This window comes from Lupinus angustifolius, chromosome LG09 (assembly GCF_001865875.1).
Source record: "Lupinus angustifolius cultivar Tanjil chromosome LG09, LupAngTanjil_v1.0, whole genome shotgun sequence".
Lineage (NCBI taxonomy): Eukaryota > Viridiplantae > Streptophyta > Magnoliopsida > Fabales > Fabaceae > Lupinus > Lupinus angustifolius.
Window position 1 is genome coordinate 19,998,643 of NC_032017.1, and position 26,583 is coordinate 20,025,225.

A 26,583-nucleotide genomic window follows, 5' to 3' on the forward strand; every position below is an offset into this window, starting at 1 on the left:
ACAAGTCGAGTTTCGAACGAATACCGAATTGATTCAGTTTATTGTCAGCATATGTTTCAATATGAGATTGATATAGTAGTGTAAGACTCTGTTACATCTTCAGATAGAAGTCAAGGGTTCGAATTCTGATAGTAACATTTACTAAGATGAATAGTCATGTACTTCGAAATATATTAATTTCTTACTATTAGGCGAGAGTGTATTCTGGATTTACAAAAAAATATGTGGCATAACACTCTAAATATTTTATAAAGATAAAAAGTATTGGTTGGTGCACCTAAGATGTCTGTAATGGGCATCCACAATAATACTCATCCCAAGAATACCTGCAAATTTATAAATTTATTTTTTAATTAAATATTTTATAGTTTTTTATTAATGTTTTAAGATTATATATTATCTACTTTTTTATTAATGTCTTATCTGTTTTGTTAGTGTGAATATAGGGGTGGAGTCACACTCTAGTTTGCATTCATCTTACTGTCAATAACCCGTTAGATGTTGAAGGTAAGTAAATCCATTTTTTTTTTAAATGGAAAAAGTCTATTTTACCCTTATTTTTAAATAGTTAGTTTTTATGGTTTTATTATTAAAATCTCTATCTCTTCCCTTAATTTTTTTCTATTTTTTCCCCTCGTTTGATTTTTTTCTCTATTTATTCCCCTCGTTTGATTATTTGCTCTCTTTCTTCCCCGACAAAATTATTTTGATGTAGATGAGTTCGTTTATGGTTGCTCTTATATAAGAAGTTGAGTAATTACTTATTAGTGTAGTATTTAAGTTAACTTTGCTAATCATTCCGAGCAACCACACTCACCATTCCCTTCAACTACCATAGTGGAGTTATGTCATCTCCACAAAGTTCCTTAGGTACTATCTTCTCCTTATTCCTTTAACTTCACTTTCTCTGTATCTCTCTTTCCAATTTCGACTCTTCCTCTCTTTAGTTACAAACTATCCATTTTATTCCTATATATCTCTGTCTTAGTCAATCTCTTCATTCTTCACTTTTTTCTCTATTCAATCGAATCAATTAAATTGGATTGGTGGATTGGCTTAAATCAGTTTGAACTCTAAAGTTAGTATTTGAGTAAATGGTTACACTATGATACAACCATGATTATGTTAGTCCCTAAAAATGAAGTTAAAATCCATCTAAGTTTGTGTATTTCTCGTGCTTCTAATTACTCTATGACTTTCAAATTGCTCTATCAAGAAATTGGAATGGCATAATTGGATACCTTAAGGAAATTGGTCTACCTTTTAGAGTTTGAACAATTAAAATATAATTATAAGACATTTAATATTATATGTTTGCCAAAATAAATGACTTGGACGTTTATTATTGTTGGGAAGGACGAGTAACTTCAAAAATACAATGCCTAAAATTTTTTTTGCTTTCCATATAAGGATGCACTCATAACTCATCACCATTTTATTATATTATTTATCTACAATGTCACACATTTAGTTAAGAGTGTAAAATATATATACTGACAGTGTAATGATTTATACACATGTACTTCATTATCCCGTTTATTTGGATTATTTTTTCTGAAAAGTCAACAATAATAAAAAATCAACGGTAATGATATAATAACAGTGTATAAAACTCATATATTGTTAGTGCATACATCGTTTTCTCTTTAGTTAATCGTACTCCCCGTAACAAAATGGCTTATAGCAGTGTGGTTTACCATCGTGACCATAGCAGGCTACATCATGCTCCGAGTCCCATTTATTTTGCGGTCTAGAATCCGCTAGAATTTGAGGCAATTAAAACCCTATTTTTGCCATTATTTTTAAACAATTAGTTTTTTTTAGTGTTTTCCGATTAAAAAACTATCTCAATTCTTTGTCTACTTTAATTTCTTTCTATTCCTTCTTCTCAATTGATTCCGTTCTCTATTTATTCCACTCATTTTAGATTCCTCTCTCTATTTTTTCTAGTTGTTTAAAACTCTTCTATTTATTTTTCTTCTACATTATTTCTCTACTTCTTCTCTAAAATTGAAAACTGGACTTCTTCTCTAAAATTGAAAACTCCATTTCTTTCATTCACTCCTCTATACTTCACTATTCCTCTCTATTTCATTACTCTAATTTTGCATAACTATTCGTCTTTGCATAATTGCTATAAAATTCTACTTAATTTTCTAAATTTCCCTCAATCATGATCTCATCTCAACCTCTCATTAAATATAATATGAGTGTAAAATCTATACATTACTGACCATGTAAAGATTTATACACATGTACACTACTGACTGTGTAAAAATTTATACACATGTACACTACTGTCAGTACTTACATATTTTTCTCATATAATATTGATATGACATAGGAATGAAATCACGTGAAAAACTCTAACGGATAAAAAGAGTTACTTATAATTTATGTGTCATAAGTTACTTTTATATTTTAATTTTTTATGTATGTTAGTATTTTTTTATATATTTATATGTGTATGCCATAAAGTATTTTTATATTCTTGTCTTAGTTATAACAATTATTCTGCTATAGTGTTTTTGGGTCTACTCACCACTATTTGACTAGCTAGACTGTCATTTTATGTCTCTCAGTGATGAAAAAAGAAGATGGTGGTGCACAAGATAACCCCAATGTGCAACCAAAGAAACTAATCACACCCTATTTGAAGGCAATCTCTGGCTCCTTTGGAGGGATTGTAGAGGCCTCTTGCTTGCAACCCATTGATGTGATAAAGACACCATTCACCACACATTTGACCTTGAAGTATGCACTACGAATGGGTTCAAATGTGGTGCTTCAGTCAGCATTTAAGGACCCTGAGACTGGGAAGGTCAGCAGTCATGGACGGTTCCTTTCAGGGTTTGGTGCTGGTGTGCTTGAGGCTCTTATTATTGTCACCCCTTTTGAGGTTTCTGCATTTTTCTTCTTTGATGTGTCATTATCATCACTAATAATTATACTTATGCATATTGGACGAGATCACACAATATCGTGTCACTTTTATGTACCATGAGTTGTCGATCGGTCAGAAAAATACTTAATAATTATACTTTTTATATGTTACCATATGGTGTGGCTATTCAGCGGATATAACACATCATCTACATATTTGCTTTGGTTATGGAGTTTCAAGTTGGTACTGTTTTGTTTATGCAGGTGGTGAAGATTAGGTTGCAGCAGCAAAAAGGTCTTAGCCCCGAGCTTTTGAAATACACAGGTCCTGTGCATTGTGCTCAAACGATTATTAGGGAAGAAGGCTTTCGTGGGCTTTGGGCAGGTGCCTCTCCTACTATAATGCGTAATGGAACAAATCAAGCTGCAATGTTTTCAGCCAAAAATGCTTTTGATGTGTTTTTATGGAAGAAACATGAAGGAGATGGGAAAGTTATTCAACCATGGCAATCTATGATTTCAGGATTCCTTGCAGGTACTGCAGGTCCTATTTCCCGGGCCCTTCGATGTAGTGAAAACGAGGTTGGTGGCTCAGAGCAGAGAGGGTGGTGAAGTGAAGTACAAGGGTATGATCCATGGCATCAGAACAATATATATAGAGGAAGGAGTTATTGCCTTATGTGGGCTGTGGCTGATCAGATAATTGGTTTGTATGAGATGAGATATCTTCAAATTACACCATTGTAGTTTTTGGACAAGGATTACTTGTCTTCGATGTTGTTTTATTATCTATCCCGAATTAATTAGAATGTCACATTTTATTTTTTAAATAAATTATTTTATTCATGTGAAAATATGTTATCGATTCATTCAGATAGAGAATGAAACACCATTGAGAGCATATAATTGTATCCATAGTTTTTAGCTACTTTTTATTACTTTTTTTTTGCTTGTTACTTGATAAGATTCCATTCAAAGCTTTACCATCAATCATCAGTTTAGTCCTTTAATGTATGATTTATTTGCTTAATTCCCTTGAATTTGACGAGGGACCACTTATAATACCTTTGTGGACTACTAGCATTTAGCTAGAGAAAATATTCTTAGTACTTGTAGAAAATTATATAGTGATGCTACTTTGTTTGTAAAAAATGGATGTTTATTTGAAAGTTCATCCCAAAAGCATATGGACTTATTAACAATTACAAAGAAAAGCCCATTGGATAAGGGACTCCATAGGAAACTTGTACAAAGCCTACACTTCACTTTCTGTTCCTTGGGAAAAAATATTAAGCAAATCTTCGCCATTTCACCTTTAAACCCGAAAATAGATATTCTGTCTATATATTTCCTTTTCATGTTTTAAACATAATCTGGCCATTAGTAATAATACATAAATTCCAACATTGTAGATAGTTAACTTAGAATGTTAGATATATTTTATATAAAAAATAGATATATTTTATATTACATTTTTCTAATATAAACATATTATGTTATTACTTCAACTGAAGAAAGATTTAGTATTTATATTCAATTTTAAAAAAATAATGTTTAAAATAATACATGACACCAAATTGAGTTATGATAATCCAAAATATAATTTAAATTCCCGACCGTAGAACACTATGAAGTATGAAATTTAGAATTCAAAGTTATCGCAATTAGCTTCATATATTGTGATGAATTAGTAAGCCATTAAGGTTCTTGAACACGTCATTTGTTTATATACACGCAATGCATGACGGAAATTCCATGAAGTATCTACCAGAAAAGGAAATGGAGAAGAAAAATCATCACTAAGAGCCTTTATTTCTTCATTATTTGGAGATATATAGTTAGTTTTTTCTTTCTCATTGAAAATTTGTGAGCTGAAAGATGCACCTGTTAACATTTCAGTTGACTCAGAACTTAACGGCTCAAATTTTAAGCTTATTATAAGGTGGACTTGATGTTGAGAGCATGAAGTGTCATGTAGAAATCAACTAAATTATATATATTAGTATAAGGTCTCGCTAAATCCTCAAAATGACCAAAATATCAAGAGTTTGATTTTCTTATTGTATGATTCCTTTATTTTCTTATATGAGAATCCAAGTATAACATAGATGGAAACCTAACTAGTTTTAACCATCCTTAAATTTCTTACTCTTTATACTTTATAGTCATGAATTTATTTTGTTTGATGATTTTGAGAATCATTATCCCTAAAGACTATGCAATCCTATAAAATAAAAGTTCAATACTTTTACCATAATACATCATTACTCTCTCAACCTCTCAATTGTATACGACTATTATTTCTCTCACATGACAAGCCAAATAATGGAAACAAAGAAGAAGAAAAAAAACCCTCAGTGCTTGCATACACCAATCATACGTTAGAATGACATCAAATTTAAGAATATAAATAAATAAAATAAGTGACCTCCAAAGTCTAAAGTCAATATCACATGGCAATGAGGATGTTCTTCTTAATAAATAAAATATGGGAGCGAGGTAAATGTTCTTCTTAATAAAGTGGAGGAGGTGAGTCTCGTCCATGGCAATGAGGATGGGCGGCTTTAGGTCCACGATAAGAATGGTATATACTCGGTTCGTAATGCATATAAGGTACTTCAAAATGAGGTCAGGAATGATAATTATCTGCACTATAAGAGATTATGAGCTTCTAAGGTCCCATCCAAGCTGAAATGCTTTGCGTGGAGACTTTTCATGGGAGGTGTGCCTACTCGGATGAATTTGGCTAGACGCGGCATTATAGGATCTCTTCCCTCGACTCTATGTGCCTTTTGTGGTGAGTTAGAAGAATCTTCTGATCATTTGTTCTTCACGTGCTCGTTGTCTTACAGTGTATGGCAGAAACTTTACTCCTTGTTCGGCATCTATTCTATTCTGCCTAGTAGTACCGGAAGCAATTTTCTATCTCATTGGCACTTGTTCGGGGAGGCAAAAAATTTTCATCAACAATGGATGACCATTTGGTTTGTCACTATTTGGTCCTTGTGGTTAGTTAGAAACAAAATTATCTTTGAGAAGTCTTCTTCTAATCTTGATGAGGTAATGTTCATTATTAACCTTCATTCATAGAATCTTCTTAGTGCTCGATTCGAAGGATTTTCTTTCTCCTTTTTGGAATGGGTTTGGAATCCATCTAGTTGCATTTCTTGTAAAAGTCACCATCTTTGTGGATAAGAGTACCACTTGTTCTCCTAATTATTTATTTTTAATAAATTATTGCTCATCAAAAAAAATATCACATGACTTATTAGTTAGCACTTTTGCATAATTTGTTTGGAACTAGAGCTACTACGCAAGCAAGTCAAATATTAGTAGTTATAAGTCGAAGATTTTTAACTCTAGTAGTGTTAACTGTGTGAGACAACTCATTATTTATACGCCAAATATCACATATGTTTATTTCTTTTTCTTACTATTTTTTTTATATACATGTTTCTCTAAAATAATACATAAAATATTGACGAAGATAAAAACAAGTTAGTGCATATATATACTTACACAATCTTGTCATGTCTAGCTTGGAGAATATTTATATTCACAACTTGGGGACCAGATACGAATAGGTAGGAGAAGCTGGACCAATGTAAATCTAATACGAACCTTTCTAACTTCATGTGTAGATTTATTCAACTTTGACACACAACTTACTTTTTGTGACCATAAGGAAAAGAATGGAATCTCTAATATTTTGCAACTATAATATTTATGGGGAAAATTGAAAGTAAAAAGCTATACATCGATTCCATTCTAGGAGAGTTTTTCTCCTGGAACCTTGTTATTTGTGTAACCATGTTAAACAACACTCTTTTTAGGAAAGGAAAAGAGGAAACCATATTCTCCCTTTCTTATTTTCTATCTCATTTATTCCAAAAATAATTGACTACCTTATTGTAAAAAAAAACTAGAGAAAAGGTCCAAATTGTTATCTTACTCTTCCTTTTTACTCCCACTTTTAGTCTCTCAAAAAAGAAACTCTCAAATATATCCCTCAAATCCACAAATTCGTCCCCTCTTTAGTCAACATCTATTTAACCAAACGGTTTTGTACATGTAGTTTCCTAACCTAATTTTCTTCAAATTATGTTATATATGAATCTACATACCGTGTAAGTATTTTCCACTCACATGATTACATTAAAATAGAAAATTTTCTTTTTCTAAGTCACCTATTAATTGGGATATAATTAAGACGACAAAATATCACTCTTTTTTTATAGGCAATGGTTAGTTGTTAGTATATTGGTATTTTTTGTTGTGAGTGAGATTTCACCCTCAATCTTCGTCATTATCACTATCAAACCACCTTATAACTCCTTTTCTCGAACCCACAACCTCCTACACTCCATTAATTACGTCATCTTTTTTCACCATCAGACTACCTTATAATTCCTGTATGACTCTTCTTTTGGCGAGTGAAAACAAAACCAAGCCGAGTCCACTATTCACTATATATTACAATGGCTTTGTCGTGATTCATGACACACTAATCAAAAGCAAAAATGGTATATACAAATATCAAATTCAGACCTTACTACTAGGTTGTTGCTGTTTCATTTTCTCACTTCATAAACGGTCAGGATATAACCTTCTCAAATTTGGTTTGATTAGTTCATGTCATGACCTCATTACCTTTTTATCAACTAAAAAAATACAATTGAGTTTAATTTATCTTTGGATTGTAATATAGCATACACTGAATGTAAATTTACATTAGGACTTATCCAAAGGCAACTTTTTTGTTCACCATAGCTTGTGAGCTAGACTCGTTAAAGTGAGAATGTCTTTAATATAAGAAAATTAAATTAAAGTGATCAACAAGACCCAGCCATTTCTAGCTAATTGAGTTTCTTAAGCATTATATTATATGTTAGAAACTCGATTTTTTTTATTGTACACACAATACTTTGTTGATACTTGAAACTCATTTTCACAATCTCATTTTCACCTCTAAAAAAATTAGCATCCAGCAATCGGTGGAAGGACATACTTTAATTTACACAAAAATTAGTCTATATACTATTAATTTGATAGTGTTTTATGTATTACTTTGAGAATGATTATGTATATATATATGTTTAATTTTTCACTTTGAAGAGATGAAACATTTTTGAAATCATGTATGTGAAATGATCATTCAACTGTGACAAAAATTCAAAAGCACTTGGGTAACTTTGAACGAATATAACTTATATCCTGCCAATATTCCTGACAATGAAATCATTGAATTCCTAGATAATAGTTTTTTGTTTGTTTGTTGATGAATTTGGTAATAGATTTAACTCTACATTTATTGTCTTGAGAGATATCTTCAATTGCAGCCCATAATATATGTGTTAATTGACACCTGGAAATAAAAAATGTGATGTCATTTCATTTTAATATGATAATGTTTGACTTATACAGCTTCATCCTATCTGACTTCAATTCACAATATCAACTATACTTTTTTTATGTAGATATCAACTATACCTATATAATAAACTTCGTATGAGTGTTCGGCCGGTTGCTATATATATTCTAAGGGAAGAGGAGAGTTCATTAATCATCAAATAACGGACTCCATGGGGGAAAACTATATTAAAATGTAATTATTTTATGAAGAATGTAATATATATGTATTGTTTGAATAAATATTTATATATCGTCAATAAGTTATACATTATTCATTTTTATTTTTTATATTTGATAGTTAATAATAACTAAATGTGAGTGTGAAAAAACTTCTATGCCATATTATATACATATTTTTCTCTTTTATGGGTCATCTCATTGAGAGTAGGGGTGTTCAAATCCAGACCGGTCCAATAATAAAACCGAAAACCGATCCAAAATAGACCGAAACCGCAAAAACCGAATGCATTTGGACCGTGTTGGACTTATTTTTTAAAGACCGAATGGTCCGGTCCGGATTTTGGTTTCACCTCTTAGATCCAGACCGATCCAGACCGGACCGAAATTGTATATAAAGTTTTAGTGTTTAATACTTTTAAGTGTCTTCCAAACTTAATCTTAAGTCCCAACTCCAAAATTGTACCTATATTTATTTGTTATATTCTATAACACACTTATATATATGTTGCTATGTTTTAAATCATATTGATTATGTTTTATACACTTTTTTAGAACTTAAACCAATCTCATAACCAAATAAAGAGGATTCAAGTATTATTGTTGTGAAAGTATTATTGTAATTAATCATCGGTGGAATATTGCAACTATTAAAATTACGTTACCGATGCTCATATTATTATTATTTATATCTTGTTGTTTTGTTGTCTTGTTATTATTGATATCTTGTTGTTATTGTTACTATTTTATACTTTTATTATTATTGTCTTATTGTTTATTACTACTTTATGATGTTGTTTACTTATACTATTGTTGTTCACATTTTAATGTTGTTGAACACTATTTTTATTGTTGTTTTATGCTTAATATTTAGTTATTTTTATGAGTTTTGAATATAAGTGCAATTTTAATATTTTATAAAAAAAAACCGATCCAAACCGAACCGAAACCGCATATTATATTTGGATCGGATTGGATCGGACATCTTAATATAAACAGACCAGACCGATCCAGACCGCATATTAATTACATGTTTGGATCAGATCATTTTTTGCCTAAAAACCGATCCAAATGGACCACGAACACCCCTAATTGAGAGGACAAGGATTTAATTATCTCAACAGACTTTCCTATTATTGTGGAAGTTAGTAAATACATAGAAGTTAGTTATGTTTTCCTTTTAGTAGCCATGCATGTATTTTGATTTTAGCACGTCACAATTTCCATATTCTTTTGTGTTGTTGACATGTCCCTTTCGAATAGAAAAACTCACAAATTGATCTAAAATAAAAATAAGAGACGGAGACTTAATCAGGTTCAGGTGTCCTAGTATCTACTTCCCTATATAGTATTTAATGATTTCCACACATTAAAATGCAATTAATATGATTAAATCTCCCACATCACCACCTAACGAATCCCAGATTTAATAAATAAGTGTGCTATGCTGTGGAGACATTGCCAAAGTTGATGAATTATAACAGAATTCTGTTTAAATGCAGAGATCATAAAAAAGGTATAATGGGATAACATACATATTATAAATCAAAGCAAAAACATGCATTGAATCGTATAAAATATAATAATGCTAAGGTTGGTACAATATAATTTGCAATTACATACACAAGAACTTGTAACTCTTCATGAAGAGTTACCAACTATATCAACTTGGGATGATCAGGACTCGGCCCTACCCGCACACTCAATATGGCCTAATCATGATTGAGTTCAAATAGGTCGGGTCCAATTAGCTCTAGGGCTAGGTTTGAGTTCAAAAAATAAACTCAGTCAATATTTAGGGTTGGGTAGGGACCAAACATGACCCGTTCTGTCCCAATGTCACTTGCTCATCATGTTTGTATGTGCTTCTACTCAAATGTGTATAGAGTAATGATACCTTTTTTGTGAAAATATCATTTATTCTTTAATTTTTTCATAATATATACATGATTAATAATATATATACATATATCATTTTATATATCAAACTACATATTCATAATAATAAATAATATTGAGAAGTCTTTATACATTATATTTAATCGAGTCTAAGATCGGATCGGATTTAAAGGCTGACCCGATCGCTATTTAGGGCCAGGTTAGCTTCAAGTCTAGGGCCGGGGCCGGGTTCAAAAAAGTGACTCAACCATTATTTAGGGTCGGGTAAGGACAAACTTTAACCCGTCCCAACCTGGCTCATGCTCACCCCTAATATCAACCTTCATTGACCAATATAATTATTTTACACTTACTTTTGGCCTTTCAAATTATTGAGTAACGATCATCTTCAGTAATGTAGAGACAAATACTATAAAAAATAAACAAAATAATAATATAGTATGACACTTTTATCCTTTTATATACAATAAAATAACGTTTTTGTCATTAAAAACATATATAAAGTCATGTAATTGGCTAGAAAAGTTGTTCCCAATTACAACCCTCGAAGGTTTGAGTTAGTGAGTGGAGTATCCCACACTTCGAACTCAAGCAATACTGGTCGATGAGGTGGCGCTTTCTGACAAAGACATGGATCGTGTGGCCTCGTGTCTCATCCATGTTCAACTTGTGTCCATTAGTCCACTTTGATAATAAGTACATAATAACTTTCATTTATCTATACTTCTATAGTATATATAAAGCCAAAACATGAAATAACTTTTCTCATGGTGTAATTTTTATTTCCTATATTGCCCTTGACATTATTTAATTTTTACAAAAAAACTATATAATCCTAAGCAACTACCACCAATACATTAATTAATCATGTATCTCACCTTAAATTAAACATTATCATAAACACACAAAAAATATAATATATAAAAATTGAATATGTAGTACACAATATTCGCCGATTTCGTGCCTGTACACACTAGTCTCAATAAAATATAATGAAAAGGTTCAATAATAAAAATATATTGTATGTGCAAAAAATTGAAAAAGGAACAACTTTAACCATATGTATATATAGAACAATACATCGTAGTACAAATTTTGTTTTGTGTTCGTGTTTATTTGTAATGATTTAATTTCTTAGAGTTTATAATTTATTTTATTATCAGAATAACTTTGACATAAAGTGCATTGTGCAATGGCTTTAGTTGTATAATTTTTTTAGTGTGAGATTTCATAGTTACTTTGCACAGACTTATATAGAGGTAAAAATTGTATAGTCCTTACGTTTTATCTGTTTTCTTAAGACTTAAGGCCGGGTATAAGAAGCAAAATAATTAAACAAATTATTATAATTTTATTAATAAGTTAAATATTTAATATATTGAGAAGTAATAAATTTAAATACTTTCAATAATTTTTTTTTTCATTTTCCAACCAGTTATTACAGCTAATGTTAAGAAAATTATTTTTTATTTATAGAGCTAGTCTTCTAATCAAAATTTGGGTCTAATCAACTTACATTTATATTAGGATTTATAAACTAATTTTGTAGAGGAATATATTTATATATATTTTTGCTCCACACTTTTTTATTTATTTACACTTTGCACAATTCTTTTTGTTATGTAATGTATTTTTTTTAACGGGGTCTAGTGTATATTTTAAATGACTTGCATGGGTCGTTGGGTAAAATAAATAAGCTTATAGTCAATAAATAAAGACAAAAAAGATAAGTTTGTGGCAACTTTGAAGTTTAGAGGGAGGTTGATTTATGTATTGTGTATAAATAAGTAGGTGGTGATGGTCTATCCTACCTTGTCATGAGCATATTCTCAAATACTCTTTACACCCTTAGGCTCTCTCTCTCTCTCTTTCTCTCTATCTATCTCTCTCTTAATATCAATTTGAACTCTCAAGTGTTGAGGATCATATCAAAGTAGTGTTTGTAACATTTCTGTTTTGATCCAAAAAATGGGAAGACAACCTTGTTGTGACAAAGTTGGTTTGAAGAAGGGGCCATGGACTGCAGATGAAGACAACAAACTCATCAACTTCATTCTAACCAATGGACAATGTTGTTGGAGAGCTGTTCCTAAGCTAGCAGGTTTCCCCTTTCATTCATCCTTATGTTGTACAATTGCTCAAATAATGCTGGACTTTCATCATTCCTTAATTGCAACTTGGTTGTCATTATGTTTTAATGATTCAAGAAATTTTTGCATAATGGTCAATGGGTTATTGTCTTTCTAATTAGGAAAAGTAGGACAATGATCTGTTGTCCCAAATGATATCTCAAACCATGTCACAGAATAATGATATTAAAGAAAAAATAGCAAAAATAATGAACATTCAATTATTTTAATTGACATGATATGTTTTAGTTGGTCCAGAGCCTGATTTGGGATATGATTTTGGACAATAGATGCTTGTACCTCTAATTCATGCTTATTTTCCTTTGTCCTGTTGATTTGTTTTCCATTATATCCCCTTAGTAAGACAAGGAAAGCAAACTCTCAAAACTGACATATTTTTTTCAACTTTAGAACATGTTTAAGCATTTTAATTATAAGGAAGAAAAAAATATTAGAGCTTGCAAATTTTGTTTCTTTTTCTCTGCATAGATTAATTTAAGCAAATCTTTAAGTAAATGCCCTGCATAAAAAAATCAGTTTCAGTTCACTGAATATGAATTTAACAGTTTGGGTGTGAATCCATGCAGGCCTGTTGAGGTGTGGGAAGAGTTGCAGGCTGAGGTGGATAAATTATCTGAGGCCAGACTTAAAGAGAGGTCTTCTATCAGAATATGAAGAGAAAATGGTGATTGATCTCCATGCTAAAATTGGCAACAGGTTCTTTCTCCACTTACCATTTTCCTCTGTTTCCCCTGTTCTGCATGCTTAATCTCTTTGGTGAACTTTTATATTCATTAAATTATGTAATTGGTCTAAGTGCACTTTTGACATATTAGACTAGGTTTATCTCAGCAAATGATTACATCAAAGTAAAAGATACCTTAATCAATGACACAACCACTAAGTTGAATCTGTTAATTTTATAACACATGCCTTTCATAGTTTCATTGTATGTTTATTCATTAGAGAAGAAAGAAATGGTCCCATGGCTCATACATGTCATAAAGAGGGATGTAAATAATTTGTCCCAACTTGGTGTCCCCATTCCTATCTCACTCCACTTATATTTATACATGTGGATATAATATATTATTTTAATGAAATAAAGTTAAAATAAAATATTATTTTTGACTTGTTGACAAACATTGATTGGTCCGAGACATGGGATATAAACTTTCCTGTGATAGATTATCTGGTTCCCATAAGGAGACGTATATAAATTGTGAACCGAGTCTTATCTCTTTACTTTTATTAATTTCCATTATATTTAATCGAGTCTAAGATCGGATCGGATTTAAAGGCTGACCCGATCGCTATTTAGGGCCAGGTTAGCTTCAAGTCTAGGGCCGGGGCCGGGTTCAAAAAAGTGACTCAACCATTATTTAGGGTCGGGTAAGGACAAACTTTAACCCGTCCCAACCTGGCTCATGCTCACCCCTAATATCAACCTTCATTGACCAATATAATTATTTTACACTTACTTTTGGCCTTTCAAATTATTGAGTAACGATCATCTTCAGTAATGTAGAGACAAATACTATAAAAAATAAACAAAATAATAATATAGTATGACACTTTTATCCTTTTATATACAATAAAATAACGTTTTTGTCATTAAAAACATATATAAAGTCATGTAATTGGCTAGAAAAGTTGTTCCCAATTACAACCCTCGAAGGTTTGAGTTAGTGAGTGGAGTATCCCACACTTCGAACTCAAGCAATACTGGTCGATGAGGTGGCGCTTTCTGACAAAGACATGGATCGTGTGGCCTCGTGTCTCATCCATGTTCAACTTGTGTCCATTAGTCCACTTTGATAATAAGTACATAATAACTTTCATTTATCTATACTTCTATAGTATATATAAAGCCAAAACATGAAATAACTTTTCTCATGGTGTAATTTTTATTTCCTATATTGCCCTTGACATTATTTAATTTTTACAAAAAAACTATATAATCCTAAGCAACTACCACCAATACATTAATTAATCATGTATCTCACCTTAAATTAAACATTATCATAAACACACAAAAAATATAATATATAAAAATTGAATATGTAGTACACAATATTCGCCGATTTCGTGCCTGTACACACTAGTCTCAATAAAATATAATGAAAAGGTTCAATAATAAAAATATATTGTATGTGCAAAAAATTGAAAAAGGAACAACTTTAACCATATGTATATATAGAACAATACATCGTAGTACAAATTTTGTTTTGTGTTCGTGTTTATTTGTAATGATTTAATTTCTTAGAGTTTATAATTTATTTTATTATCAGAATAACTTTGACATAAAGTGCATTGTGCAATGGCTTTAGTTGTATAATTTTTTTAGTGTGAGATTTCATAGTTACTTTGCACAGACTTATATAGAGGTAAAAATTGTATAGTCCTTACGTTTTATCTGTTTTCTTAAGACTTAAGGCCGGGTATAAGAAGCAAAATAATTAAACAAATTATTATAATTTTATTAATAAGTTAAATATTTAATATATTGAGAAGTAATAAATTTAAATACTTTCAATAATTTTTTTTTTCATTTTCCAACCAGTTATTACAGCTAATGTTAAGAAAATTATTTTTTATTTATAGAGCTAGTCTTCTAATCAAAATTTGGGTCTAATCAACTTACATTTATATTAGGATTTATAAACTAATTTTGTAGAGGAATATATTTATATATATTTTTGCTCCACACTTTTTTATTTATTTACACTTTGCACAATTCTTTTTGTTATGTAATGTATTTTTTTTAACGGGGTCTAGTGTATATTTTAAATGACTTGCATGGGTCGTTGGGTAAAATAAATAAGCTTATAGTCAATAAATAAAGACAAAAAAGATAAGTTTGTGGCAACTTTGAAGTTTAGAGGGAGGTTGATTTATGTATTGTGTATAAATAAGTAGGTGGTGATGGTCTATCCTACCTTGTCATGAGCATATTCTCAAATACTCTTTACACCCTTAGGCTCTCTCTCTCTCTCTTTCTCTCTATCTATCTCTCTCTTAATATCAATTTGAACTCTCAAGTGTTGAGGATCATATCAAAGTAGTGTTTGTAACATTTCTGTTTTGATCCAAAAAATGGGAAGACAACCTTGTTGTGACAAAGTTGGTTTGAAGAAGGGGCCATGGACTGCAGATGAAGACAACAAACTCATCAACTTCATTCTAACCAATGGACAATGTTGTTGGAGAGCTGTTCCTAAGCTAGCAGGTTTCCCCTTTCATTCATCCTTATGTTGTACAATTGCTCAAATAATGCTGGACTTTCATCATTCCTTAATTGCAACTTGGTTGTCATTATGTTTTAATGATTCAAGAAATTTTTGCATAATGGTCAATGGGTTATTGTCTTTCTAATTAGGAAAAGTAGGACAATGATCTGTTGTCCCAAATGATATCTCAAACCATGTCACAGAATAATGATATTAAAGAAAAAATAGCAAAAATAATGAACATTCAATTATTTTAATTGACATGATATGTTTTAGTTGGTCCAGAGCCTGATTTGGGATATGATTTTGGACAATAGATGCTTGTACCTCTAATTCATGCTTATTTTCCTTTGTCCTGTTGATTTGTTTTCCATTATATCCCCTTAGTAAGACAAGGAAAGCAAACTCTCAAAACTGACATATTTTTTTCAACTTTAGAACATGTTTAAGCATTTTAATTATAAGGAAGAAAAAAATATTAGAGCTTGCAAATTTTGTTTCTTTTTCTCTGCATAGATTAATTTAAGCAAATCTTTAAGTAAATGCCCTGCATAAAAAAATCAGTTTCAGTTCACTGAATATGAATTTAACAGTTTGGGTGTGAATCCATGCAGGCCTGTTGAGGTGTGGGAAGAGTTGCAGGCTGAGGTGGATAAATTATCTGAGGCCAGACTTAAAGAGAGGTCTTCTATCAGAATATGAAGAGAAAATGGTGATTGATCTCCATGCTAAAATTGGCAACAGGTTCTTTCTCCACTTACCATTTTCCTCTGTTTCCCCTGTTCTGCATGCTTAATCTCTTTGGTGAACTTTTATATTCATTAAATTATGTAATTGGTCTAAGTGCACTTTTGACATATTAGACTAGGTTTATCTCAGCAAATGATTACATCAAAGTAAAAGATACCTTAATCAATGACACAACCACTAAGTTGAATCTGTTAATTTTATAACACATGCCTTTCATAGTTTCATTGTATGTTTATTCATTAGAGAAGAAAGAAATGGTCCCATGGCTCATACATGTCATAAAGAGGGATGTAAATAATTTGTCCCAACTTGGTGTCCCCATTCCTATCTCACTCCACTTATATTTATACATGTGGATATAATATATTATTTTAATGAAATAAAGTTAAAATAAAATATTATTTTTGACTTGTTGACAAACATTGATTGGTCCGAGACATGGGATATAAACTTTCCTGTGATAGATTATCTGGTTCCCATAAGGAGACGTATATAAATTGTGAACCGAGTCTTATCTCTTTACTTTTATTAATTTCTTCATATATATTTTAAGAAACTTGAAAAAGGAAATTCTTTTGATTGCTGTTAAACTTGACTCAAATGCACATATTTTTAATATACAAAAGTAAAAGTAAATAGAGGCATTTTTTTTTCTCATTTCGTAACTTGAATGACATTAGAGAATGAACCTTTCTAGTGTCCATAAAGTCATTCTTCCTTTTAAGTTATCTTAGCATTATGCAGAACCTTATAAGGAATCTTCTTTTTCTCATTTTTGTTATGACTATTATTAACTTATTAATTATTACTGGTTTTTTTTTTTCCTTTTCCTTCTTATCCAGATGGTCTAAGATTGCATCTCATCTACCTGGAAGAACCGATAATGAGATCAAAAACCATTGGAATACACACATAAAGAAAAAACTCAAGAAAATGGGCATTGATCCTATCACTCACAAACCACTTTCTAATAATGCAAATCACCAAACTCAAGATCAAACTAAACAACAACTAAACCAACCACTAGAAGAAGAGCAAGAGAATCAACAAGTTTCAGTTGACTTTGACCCTATATTTGAACCTGAATTTAACCAAAATAAGGAGCTAAAGAAACAAGAGACTTCAATTGGGTCATCAAAAATCAATGAAGCTAAAGTGGAAGACAACATTATAAGACCCTTATTTGACACAATGGATGATGTCATGAATGGGTTTTGCACTGATGAAGTTCCAATAATTGAACCACATGAGATTCTAGTTCCATGTATTCCTTCTTCTTCATCAACCTCCACATCTTCATCAAATTCAACCAACTTCCTTGAAGAACTTCAGCTCCCAGATTTTGAGTGGTCTTGTAATTACAATAGTGTTAACAATAATATGGAATTATGGGATGATGATGATGACTTTATTATAAGTTTGAATTTTCTGATTAATGGTGGTGATAAAAAGCAAGTCTTTGATGCTCCTCATAATCAGTACCCAAAAATGGCCATGGACTCAGAATCTTGGGCATATGGGTTGTTTTGATTTGAACTTTTCCACAAGTTCCTATTTTTATGGTTTACTTGTAATTTGCTTATAAGTTTTTACAAAAAGAGTAAAAACAGTGAATGTATTAATTAGAAAGAAAACTAGTCTTGTTTAGCATGGTCCACTTTTTTACTTTCAACTTTTTAAAACTTATGTAAAAAGGTTATATTTATGATAATAGAAATATGTTTGTCTATTTTATTTTGTTTAAGTCTTCTTTTTAGCATAACTATATTGAGGTCATATTTGTTGCTTACTTTATCTTATTTCTTACTTTATGTAAGACATACTGAATGATATAGGTGCTTAACTCAGAAATCTGTGTGTATACTTTATCTTATTTCTCTCGTACAAAATATTTCTCAAATGTTTATTTTTTACATTTTCTTTCTCATCTCTAGAGCTTCAAAAACGCATAAGAAACAATAATATTATATAACCCACTATTTTAGGAGGAAGGTAGAGAAGATATATGAAGTGTTTGATTAAAGAACAAAATCATTCAAAGAAAATGACATATGCAATAGGACTTGGCATTCAAAACCTATCTAGCCGTGTTTGTTGTTGACCACAATCTTTTACACAGTTGAAAATGCCTTCTTTTATCAACCTCTCATTTCTAAATGCGTTGCAAACCTTTCAACTTTTACCAAATCTATGCCATTCACACACTTTTTCTGCCATTTCTTCTCTATTCCCGGTCGACAAGGTTAATTTCACTGTCTTCATTCATATATAAGAGACAAATATATTTACATTTTGTTGTGGTGATTAAATTTTAATTATAACTTTTCAAAAAAAATTAGTTATCTCTACATAGATACATATTTACATAGTTCTTTCTCAAAAGATTGTTGAAGTCTTACTCACTGTGAATACTTATCTTATATTATTTATGAACTAAAAACTATCATATCTAACCTTTTTGTTGGCCTAATATAGTATTTGAACCATGATGTTGTGGAATTGAGATTTTCTCTAGAAAGTTGTATTTTTAAAATTATTTAATTCAAAAATTACTATAAATATAGATTATTAAAAATTGTTTATATCATATTGTCATTATTTTTATTCAGGATTGGATTTTTTAATGCTCGAGATAATCTAAATTGGATGTTTTATTATTTTTATTATATTTTCTATTCGAGAAATTAAGAGTAGCCGTGAGATTACAATTGCTTAAACTTAATAACTATACGTACACGTCTCATATTTTTTTTTTATAAAAAAGTAACTTCACTTAACTTTACTATTGGTTTATAACTTGTTAAATATAAAATGAAGTCATTTAAGTTTTATTTATAAATCTAATTCAGAGATATTTGTTGAGGGTTGAACCCTTGCTACCTTTATTTCTTTATATATATTTCTAAATAAAAAATTAATCTCAAAACAAATTAGATCTACATTTTCTATGACTCAAGCTCCAAAAGCTCTCTTGCGCGAGGGGATTACGGGAATTATCTAATGGGGATTAATAAAATCATATTTAACCTCATATAAAAGTTTTGTGAAAGGATCACGTGTATGAACTTACCATAATGGATAAATACTACTCATTTTTTCTATATATGTTCCTAAATACTTTGTGTATAATTGCTTCGTTGAATAAATGACATTTTTCACTCAACAATGTTCTAAAAAATGGTGGTCGTTATTGACTACAACCAATTGGGTCACTTTGTCCTACAACCACAAGATGTTAAGTATTGCATAATTGATAATACCACCGTGCGCATCATTCTCAATCCATTCAACATATGAGTTCTACATTTCCGAGGGGATCTGCTGTCTCCAATTATGTCTCCGATTACATCATTGATCAATCACAATGAAATAAAATTGATAAAATTATGAATATTTAAATTTTGTAACTGACGTGACATAATATGATTAGTCTGAGACAGAGTTTGGAATATCAGATCATTGTTCCTATATTTCACATCCGAAACAAAGGTAAAGGACAATGGAAAGTCACAAAATCGCTAATCCTTTATGTCTTTTCATATGATTGGCACTCGACATAAAAATCATTGGTTAGGTTAAATTTTATAGTTTTCATGTCATCATATTTCAAATGCATTCCTTTTTAGTTATTGAACATGAGTTCACAAACTTCACTTTTAAATTTACTTTTGCCATCCAAAAGTTTAAATACAATGTTAAACTAAGTGAACTTGTTAATAATTAATAATACGACTAAACCAAATATTGGCTCCTTAAATTCAACTAACATCTGAGCTTTATAACAAGCTTAATTTAAAAGAAAAAAGGTCGATCTTTTTTTTGAATTGAGACTAAAGCAAACCTAATTCCACTCCTTACATGCTCTAGTAGTAAGCGACAATTATTTTGATAATAACTCACCTCATAACCATGTGTATATAGGAATATTATTTGTATAGAGGAATATTTGCGACCCATGTGTATGGACCACACGAGAATTGTGTGTATATAACGAGCTCGAAAAAAGAAATTGACTAAGTGGCTATGTTTAATTACGAGTATAGGATTATCTCAATTAATGTACTCTTTTTACATTAATATTAAGAATAAAAATGTAATTGTAAATATAAATAGAATAATATAATTATCATTTTATTTCAAATTTTTGTATGTTTTGTACAACACTTCCTTCTCTATTACTGAAGAGGAACTTAACTCTTTAATTATATATCAACATCATAAGTGTAATGGTCTTTAATCTTATATTGGTAGTTTATTATAATATTCTCATGGGTTTTTAATGTATTGGATTAGACATCTCTTATACTCTTCTGAAATATATTTTTCCTAACAAAAATAGGTAAGTATCAACTCATAATCTCCACAATTTGTCTAAGCTTAAGTCAACACAATTATGATGTCATACATGAGGTCACCCAAAACAAAATAGTGATAAATTATTAGTTTAACTTTACTTATATATATTTTTTGTCCTCTAACATGTAGGACTGAGTCAACTAGAGGATATTTGTTTTAGCTTAACCAAGTGACTTTCTAATAAAGCAATTGTATTAAAACCTGGAAGGAAAAGCTGTGTCACTTGTATTTATGTACTCACACTTGAACATAATTATCTTTGGAGAGGATACATATATCTTAAATCAAAAAATATATTTTTAGTTCATTTTAATTTACTTTATGCATTAAAAGCATACGATTTTTATATTATTCACCATACTGCTATTCATCATTATTATTGACTTATATTATAAATACACTATTAAGTATCTTATAACTAGTACTAATGATGATGTTGGGAAAGGTGAGCCGCTATTGAAACTTAAGGTACCAACAAATGCAAATGTAATAACTAAATATCAATTACCATCTATTGGATAAACGGTTTAATTGCTAATTTTATTAATTATGTTTAAAAATTAATTGTGTAGTAAAGAGAGTAGAAGAAATAAAACGGTATAATAGGAGGAAAATATTAGAAAATCCTATAACTTTCTCACTTTTGCACATAAAAAATATATAACAACACTAAAAAAACGATAAAAATAATCTTGATAAAGGGTAGGGCATGGTTTTCATGTCACCCCGCATACACAAGCAGATTTGGAGAAATAGAAAGATAAAGAGGCGTGGAACTAAGAAAACAATCATGGATTGGAGAAAGAGAAAAAGTAGATATGTTTTTCTAAGAAGAAAAAAGGTGTTATGAAGAAGTGAAGTTGGCAGCTGAATTGTCTATTTAAATTTCTTGGAGAGGAAAGATAAGTGGATAAAGAATTAAAGATGATTGGTAATTGGCAATGTAGTTATGTTGACCTTATATTTATTGGGGGAAGTGTAAGATATACATTAAATACACATTACCTAATGTTTAGAAGATGGTATAATCAAATTATAGAGGGTGAGAAAACTAAATTGAGGATATATATTGTTAAAGTTAAGATTGTACAAATATAAGTAAATTTGAGTTGAATTTCAATGGTTCACGAATAGCCATATACTAACATGGTTTACTTATTCCGTAGCTTCCAATTCATTGCTAATAGGTACAACCATTAAACTAATTATCATTCTATTTCATATATTATGAAACCAAAATATGTATATATGCACTATGTGAATTCAGATATTTTGGAAATATCTCTCACGTAGTTTACAATAAGATTTATCATTATTTAGATTAATTTTAGTGTCTCTTTTTTTCTTCATAACATTAGAATGGGTCCATGGGTATGAGATGGTGGCTCCATGGCAGAAAAAAAGTGCACAAACAGATGGGGCGGTGAGTTATGGTCTCCCAAAATGAATAGGACACTCGTCCCAAACGCGCATGAGTTCCATTGGTAGAACTTGGGACCCATATATGCCTCTCCAAAGTGTTTTTTATTTATTTATAGAAGAAGCCTTTTAAGATTATTATATACACTATTTATTATCCACCTGCAAATACATATATAATAAATAGTATATTTAATGGTCATTTACTCAAAAAATAATTCAAATAAATAATAGATATAGTAAATATATATAAATCTTTACACTGAAAATTTATAGATGTTATGTACAACAATAAAAGATAAAATGTAAGAAAAAGACAGAGATACTTGCATTTATTAAATTCAGATAGTCCAAATGAATCCACGTTCTAATATCTAATGAGTATTGTTTTAGGACATTGAATAAGATTTACATTCTTCATTTTTTTGGTGAGAAACTAATTCTTTTTTTGTACGTGATAATGGTCTCGATAAATGTCGTTCGTAGGAATTGAACTCTTGACACTTTGAATCATATGAGGATCTAGTGATATCTTGTACTACTAGATTAATGTCTTACTAAAATAAAGAATATGAAAATCACTAAAATATACTTTACTATAATATATTTTTTGAGGTGGTGCTTTACTAAAATAAAGAATATGAAATTCACTAAAATATGCTAATATGATATATCTTTTATGATAGCACTTCAATGCTTTTACTTTAGCTTAAAACTGAATGATGTTAGTTTGATACATGGGAATTCCTACTGCTTTTTGTCATTCACACTTATACTAACATGAATTACTATATTGACTAGAACAACTTCTGCAAAGTGCAACATATATACTAAAATGACTTCAGCAACACACTAGTTTGACGCAACAATTTATGTCTGCTTTATAATATCGAACGGAAATGTTTTAGTTCATTCCTTTTCTATCTAATGAATCTTAAAAGAAAAAATAGAACTTTATATTGTTCCGTGGCAATGGTGGCATATTATCAACAAAAGCTAAAACAAAGGGTACCAACAATTTAGAGAGCAATACTTCTATGAAAAGGGGGAATAATTGAAGCTAAGAATCTGGACCTATTAGGCCCAAGCTTAATGGACCTATCAGGGCCTAATATTTGAAGCTAAGAATCTGGTACGATGTTGAAACTTGAAGGACAAGGTAAAATTCCATTTTGTTCTAATCTATTTGTAAAATAAGTACTACCTTTCGGACTTGAACTAACCAGAGACATGTTTAACCCGTCTCGCACTCACGCTTAATAGAAATCATAGCATGGTCTGTCTGAAAGAGAGAAATCATAGAGGTTATGGATTATTTTAATTGTACTTTTTTAATGAGCAATTCTTTTTCTTATTAATTTAATAATACCCCCAAATTTCTGTGTGAACTCAGATTCTGCAATTTTGTAACGAAGTACTAGACTATACACCCTGTTGGAAAATATAAATATTGGGTTTCAAAAAAGATAAATGTTAAGGCCACAATTTATGTGGGGATTAACCGTTACCACTAAATTCAAATCAACTATGATTTTGTAACCTTAAATTAAAATGCATTTGATTATGCAATTATGTATGAGTCCCTATAACGAAGCTGATTCAGTTACAAAATTTAGCAAAATTTCCACTACAATTTTATAATTTTCTTTTTTTGTTTGGGCTTTTAAACGCGTAAATTCGTAACTCTACATCGCACTGAAACACAAAACCCTAGCCCAATTAGGGTATATATAAATAAGCAAACCGCAGCCACTTCCTTCAGCAGTTTCTTAGATCTAATAACCATTTTTCTTAGCACTCGATTTCTCTTCTCTAAGTTTTATTATAACATTTTTAGTTTCTGTTTTACATGCTTGATCAATTTACGCATCGACTATGATTCTCTATTTCTCTAACCATACCATAGAGAATACGAAAAGAATGCAATATTAATTCGGCTCCTTTATCAATGGATTCTTGCTTTTTCTCGTAGGCTCCACAATTAGGTTTTTATCATATTCCTTCAAATCCAGGAATCCAATGGAAAATTTTAATTTTTTATTTATTTATAAAGCTATAATTTTGTTTTAATCGTTTTTCCTGTCTGGTTCCTAATTATTGTTCATTTAAATCATGTTTGCTGCGAAGTTTTTAGCTTTTAATTGATTTCAGTTATAAGCAATTTTTATGTGTTTTTTTTAACACGGATCTCATTTTTTGTTTATGTGAATGGATTTGGAGATGCTTGATGATGATTATTTTGCTTTAACCACACCGAATAGAGAATAGATGGGGCTTGTGGTGCCTTTTATTTTAAGTCTAAGATTAGCTTTTTGTTCTTGGTTTTGCCTAATGATTTCTATTTCTAATGGAAGATGTTTAGTTACGTCTTCTTTTAGGGATTGAGAGAGGGCTTTGTCAAGCACTTGAAGCAGATTTTACCCTTAAATGCAAGGGGCCTTACCCATCTCAGTTTTCTCCTGTGGAAAAAACATGGCCCTTATCTGAGAGCAATCAATTCCATTTTTATTTTATTTAAAATTTATGTAATTATTATTGATCTAGTTGTGTAAAACTCTAAATTCTCAAAGTCAACGGTTTGAATCCTGGCGGATAGAGTAGTCTCCAAAAGGGATTAGTTCTTGATCCTCTTTGTTGTATCACAAATATAAATTTTAGTTGTGATGTATACTTAATTGTGTCCCCAGTGAATACCAACAATAAAAAACATGCTTTGACACAGTATTGAAAAGTCTTTATTAATTTTTTTAAATGTTACCCACCTAAAAAAGGAGTTTTTAATTGCTTGTAAAACAATGGAAAATACAAAAAAAAATCTTATCTTAGATGTGAAAATTAGATTGTACTGTGTAAGTTTCAAAGTTAAGCATTTTTATCATCCTATTAAAATAATGGGTAAGTAGAAGTTGGGTTTTATAGCATGTAACAGTCACGTTGGATGGTTGCAATTGAAGATTTCTTTGGTTAATCTATGAAATAAGCCTGTGGAAAAACTTAACTGCTGTAGTGGTCATATATCAACACTAGATGAAACCTAATATGGATGAGAATGTTGGTACTTGCAACGCATGATGTGTGAACAATACATAAGATTAGGAATCAGTGAATTTTATAAAGAGTTGGTGTAATAGTAAAGTATAATTTCTTGTAAATGGTTTGTTCATCCACTAAGAAGGTGTGACCAATTTTGTAAATGGCTTAAAAACTATATTTATATTAAATATACTTGTTTTTTTTGTAGGCTAAAACTTGAATGAAGCTGTTAGAAAATTACTATTTGATATCAACGTAACTATACAAAAATACATGTATATACCCTTAGTTAAAAAATAAAATAAGTCAGGGGATTTGTTGTTACTGCCATCTACTCTTGAAGATCTGACATTGAAGAAGACATGTTTATATTTGAAACACGATGGATGAGAATCACCTGTCCTATTTATTGTACATTATTTTATGAAATTTGATTGGTTTATAGTTCAATTGTAAAGACTTTTCTCATTATGATTGAGTATCAATAATTTTATGACTTATCATTTTATAATTATGATGTGTATTATGGATACCTTGCATAGTTTTTTATATATACTTTAGATTATCTAATTTTAAAGTTATGTCTGAGTTGAATTAGAATTCGGAATTGCAATTTTGATTATGTTTGGAACACCGTTCAAAATTTTTTAATAATTTCAATCACCATTTCATGGAGTTTGAAGGTAACTAAGTAATTGTAGTATTGAGCAATGGCTATAGCCACAAATCTCATTATCATTATTTCTCATTATCGTTGCAACCACATTCATTCTCATTATCGTTGCAACCTCTTCATAACAATGGCTATAGCCACAAATCTACTCTTACTAAAATCATCTTATCATTCACCACTCCTAGCAAGTTTTGTCGTTATCACAACCTTTACAATATTAGTAATTTCACAACAATTTCAAAAGTGACAACCTACCAATCTCTATCAACATGAAATATAAGATAGAGATGCCACACCATATAGCATATACTAGAATTTTGTCCATATCTGTTAGGAAAAAAGAAACAGAAAATTACACATACTTCTCATCTTGGGACAGCACAGGGTGATGTACCTTATCCGTACGAGGAATGTACATCTTAAGGTACGATGTTATGTCCAATTTCAAGCACAACATAGTCAAATTTATTACTAATTCAGCTACTCCTTTCTCTATCTTAGCTACAGTGCTTCATACATTGACCAAATCGTTTGTTTTAGTAAATAAGGGGTCAACATTAGATGGCCTAATTAATCACCTAATACAAACAAAAACAATTAATCACATCAAAGTTTGAAACAA

The 26,583-nt window shown here is 30.3% G+C and overlaps 2 protein-coding genes and 1 pseudogene across 4 annotated transcripts; all 3 read left to right on the forward strand.

Moving 5' to 3' along the window:
• Positions 2,585 to 3,630, forward strand: LOC109356338 (annotated as a pseudogene).
• LOC109356737 (protein ODORANT1-like) lies at positions 12,116 to 13,507 on the forward strand. The gene is made up of 2 exons (XM_019600233.1): positions 12,116 to 12,472; positions 13,088 to 13,507. The coding sequence occupies exons 1-2, from the start codon at positions 12,340 to 12,342 to the stop codon at positions 13,267 to 13,269; spliced, it is 315 nt and encodes a 104-aa protein (XP_019455778.1). The 5' UTR covers positions 12,116 to 12,339; the 3' UTR covers positions 13,270 to 13,507.
• LOC109356731 (protein ODORANT1-like) lies at positions 15,379 to 26,457 on the forward strand. Of its 3 annotated transcripts, none has more exons than XM_019600228.1 (4): positions 15,379 to 15,729; positions 16,345 to 16,474; positions 17,323 to 17,846; positions 26,243 to 26,457. In XM_019600228.1, the coding sequence occupies exons 1-4, from the start codon at positions 15,597 to 15,599 to the stop codon at positions 26,272 to 26,274; spliced, it is 819 nt and encodes a 272-aa protein (XP_019455773.1). In that variant the 5' UTR covers positions 15,379 to 15,596; the 3' UTR covers positions 26,275 to 26,457. The 3 variants fall into 3 exon arrangements, with proteins under 3 accessions (XP_019455773.1, XP_019455771.1, XP_019455772.1); XM_019600227.1 differs by lacking the exon at positions 26,243 to 26,457 and having other exon boundaries at positions 15,380 to 15,512; positions 15,544 to 15,729; positions 17,323 to 18,209; XM_019600226.1 differs by lacking the exon at positions 26,243 to 26,457 and having other exon boundaries at positions 17,323 to 18,209.

Excerpts from the sequence above, each read along its gene's own strand:
- LOC109356737 (XM_019600233.1), top strand. The coding sequence starts at position 12,340 with ATGGGAAGACAACCTTGTTGTGACAAAGTTGGTTTGAAGAAGGGGCCA. Across the intron at positions 12,473-13,087 it reads AGCTGTTCCTAAGCTAGCAG|GCCTGTTGAGGTGTGGGAAG; the intron begins GTTTCCCCTTTC and ends GAATCCATGCAG.
- LOC109356731 (XM_019600226.1), top strand. The coding sequence starts at position 15,597 with ATGGGAAGACAACCTTGTTGTGACAAAGTTGGTTTGAAGAAGGGGCCA. Across the intron at positions 15,730-16,344 it reads AGCTGTTCCTAAGCTAGCAG|GCCTGTTGAGGTGTGGGAAG; the intron begins GTTTCCCCTTTC and ends GAATCCATGCAG. Across the intron at positions 16,475-17,322 it reads CATGCTAAAATTGGCAACAG|ATGGTCTAAGATTGCATCTC; the intron begins GTTCTTTCTCCA and ends CTTCTTATCCAG.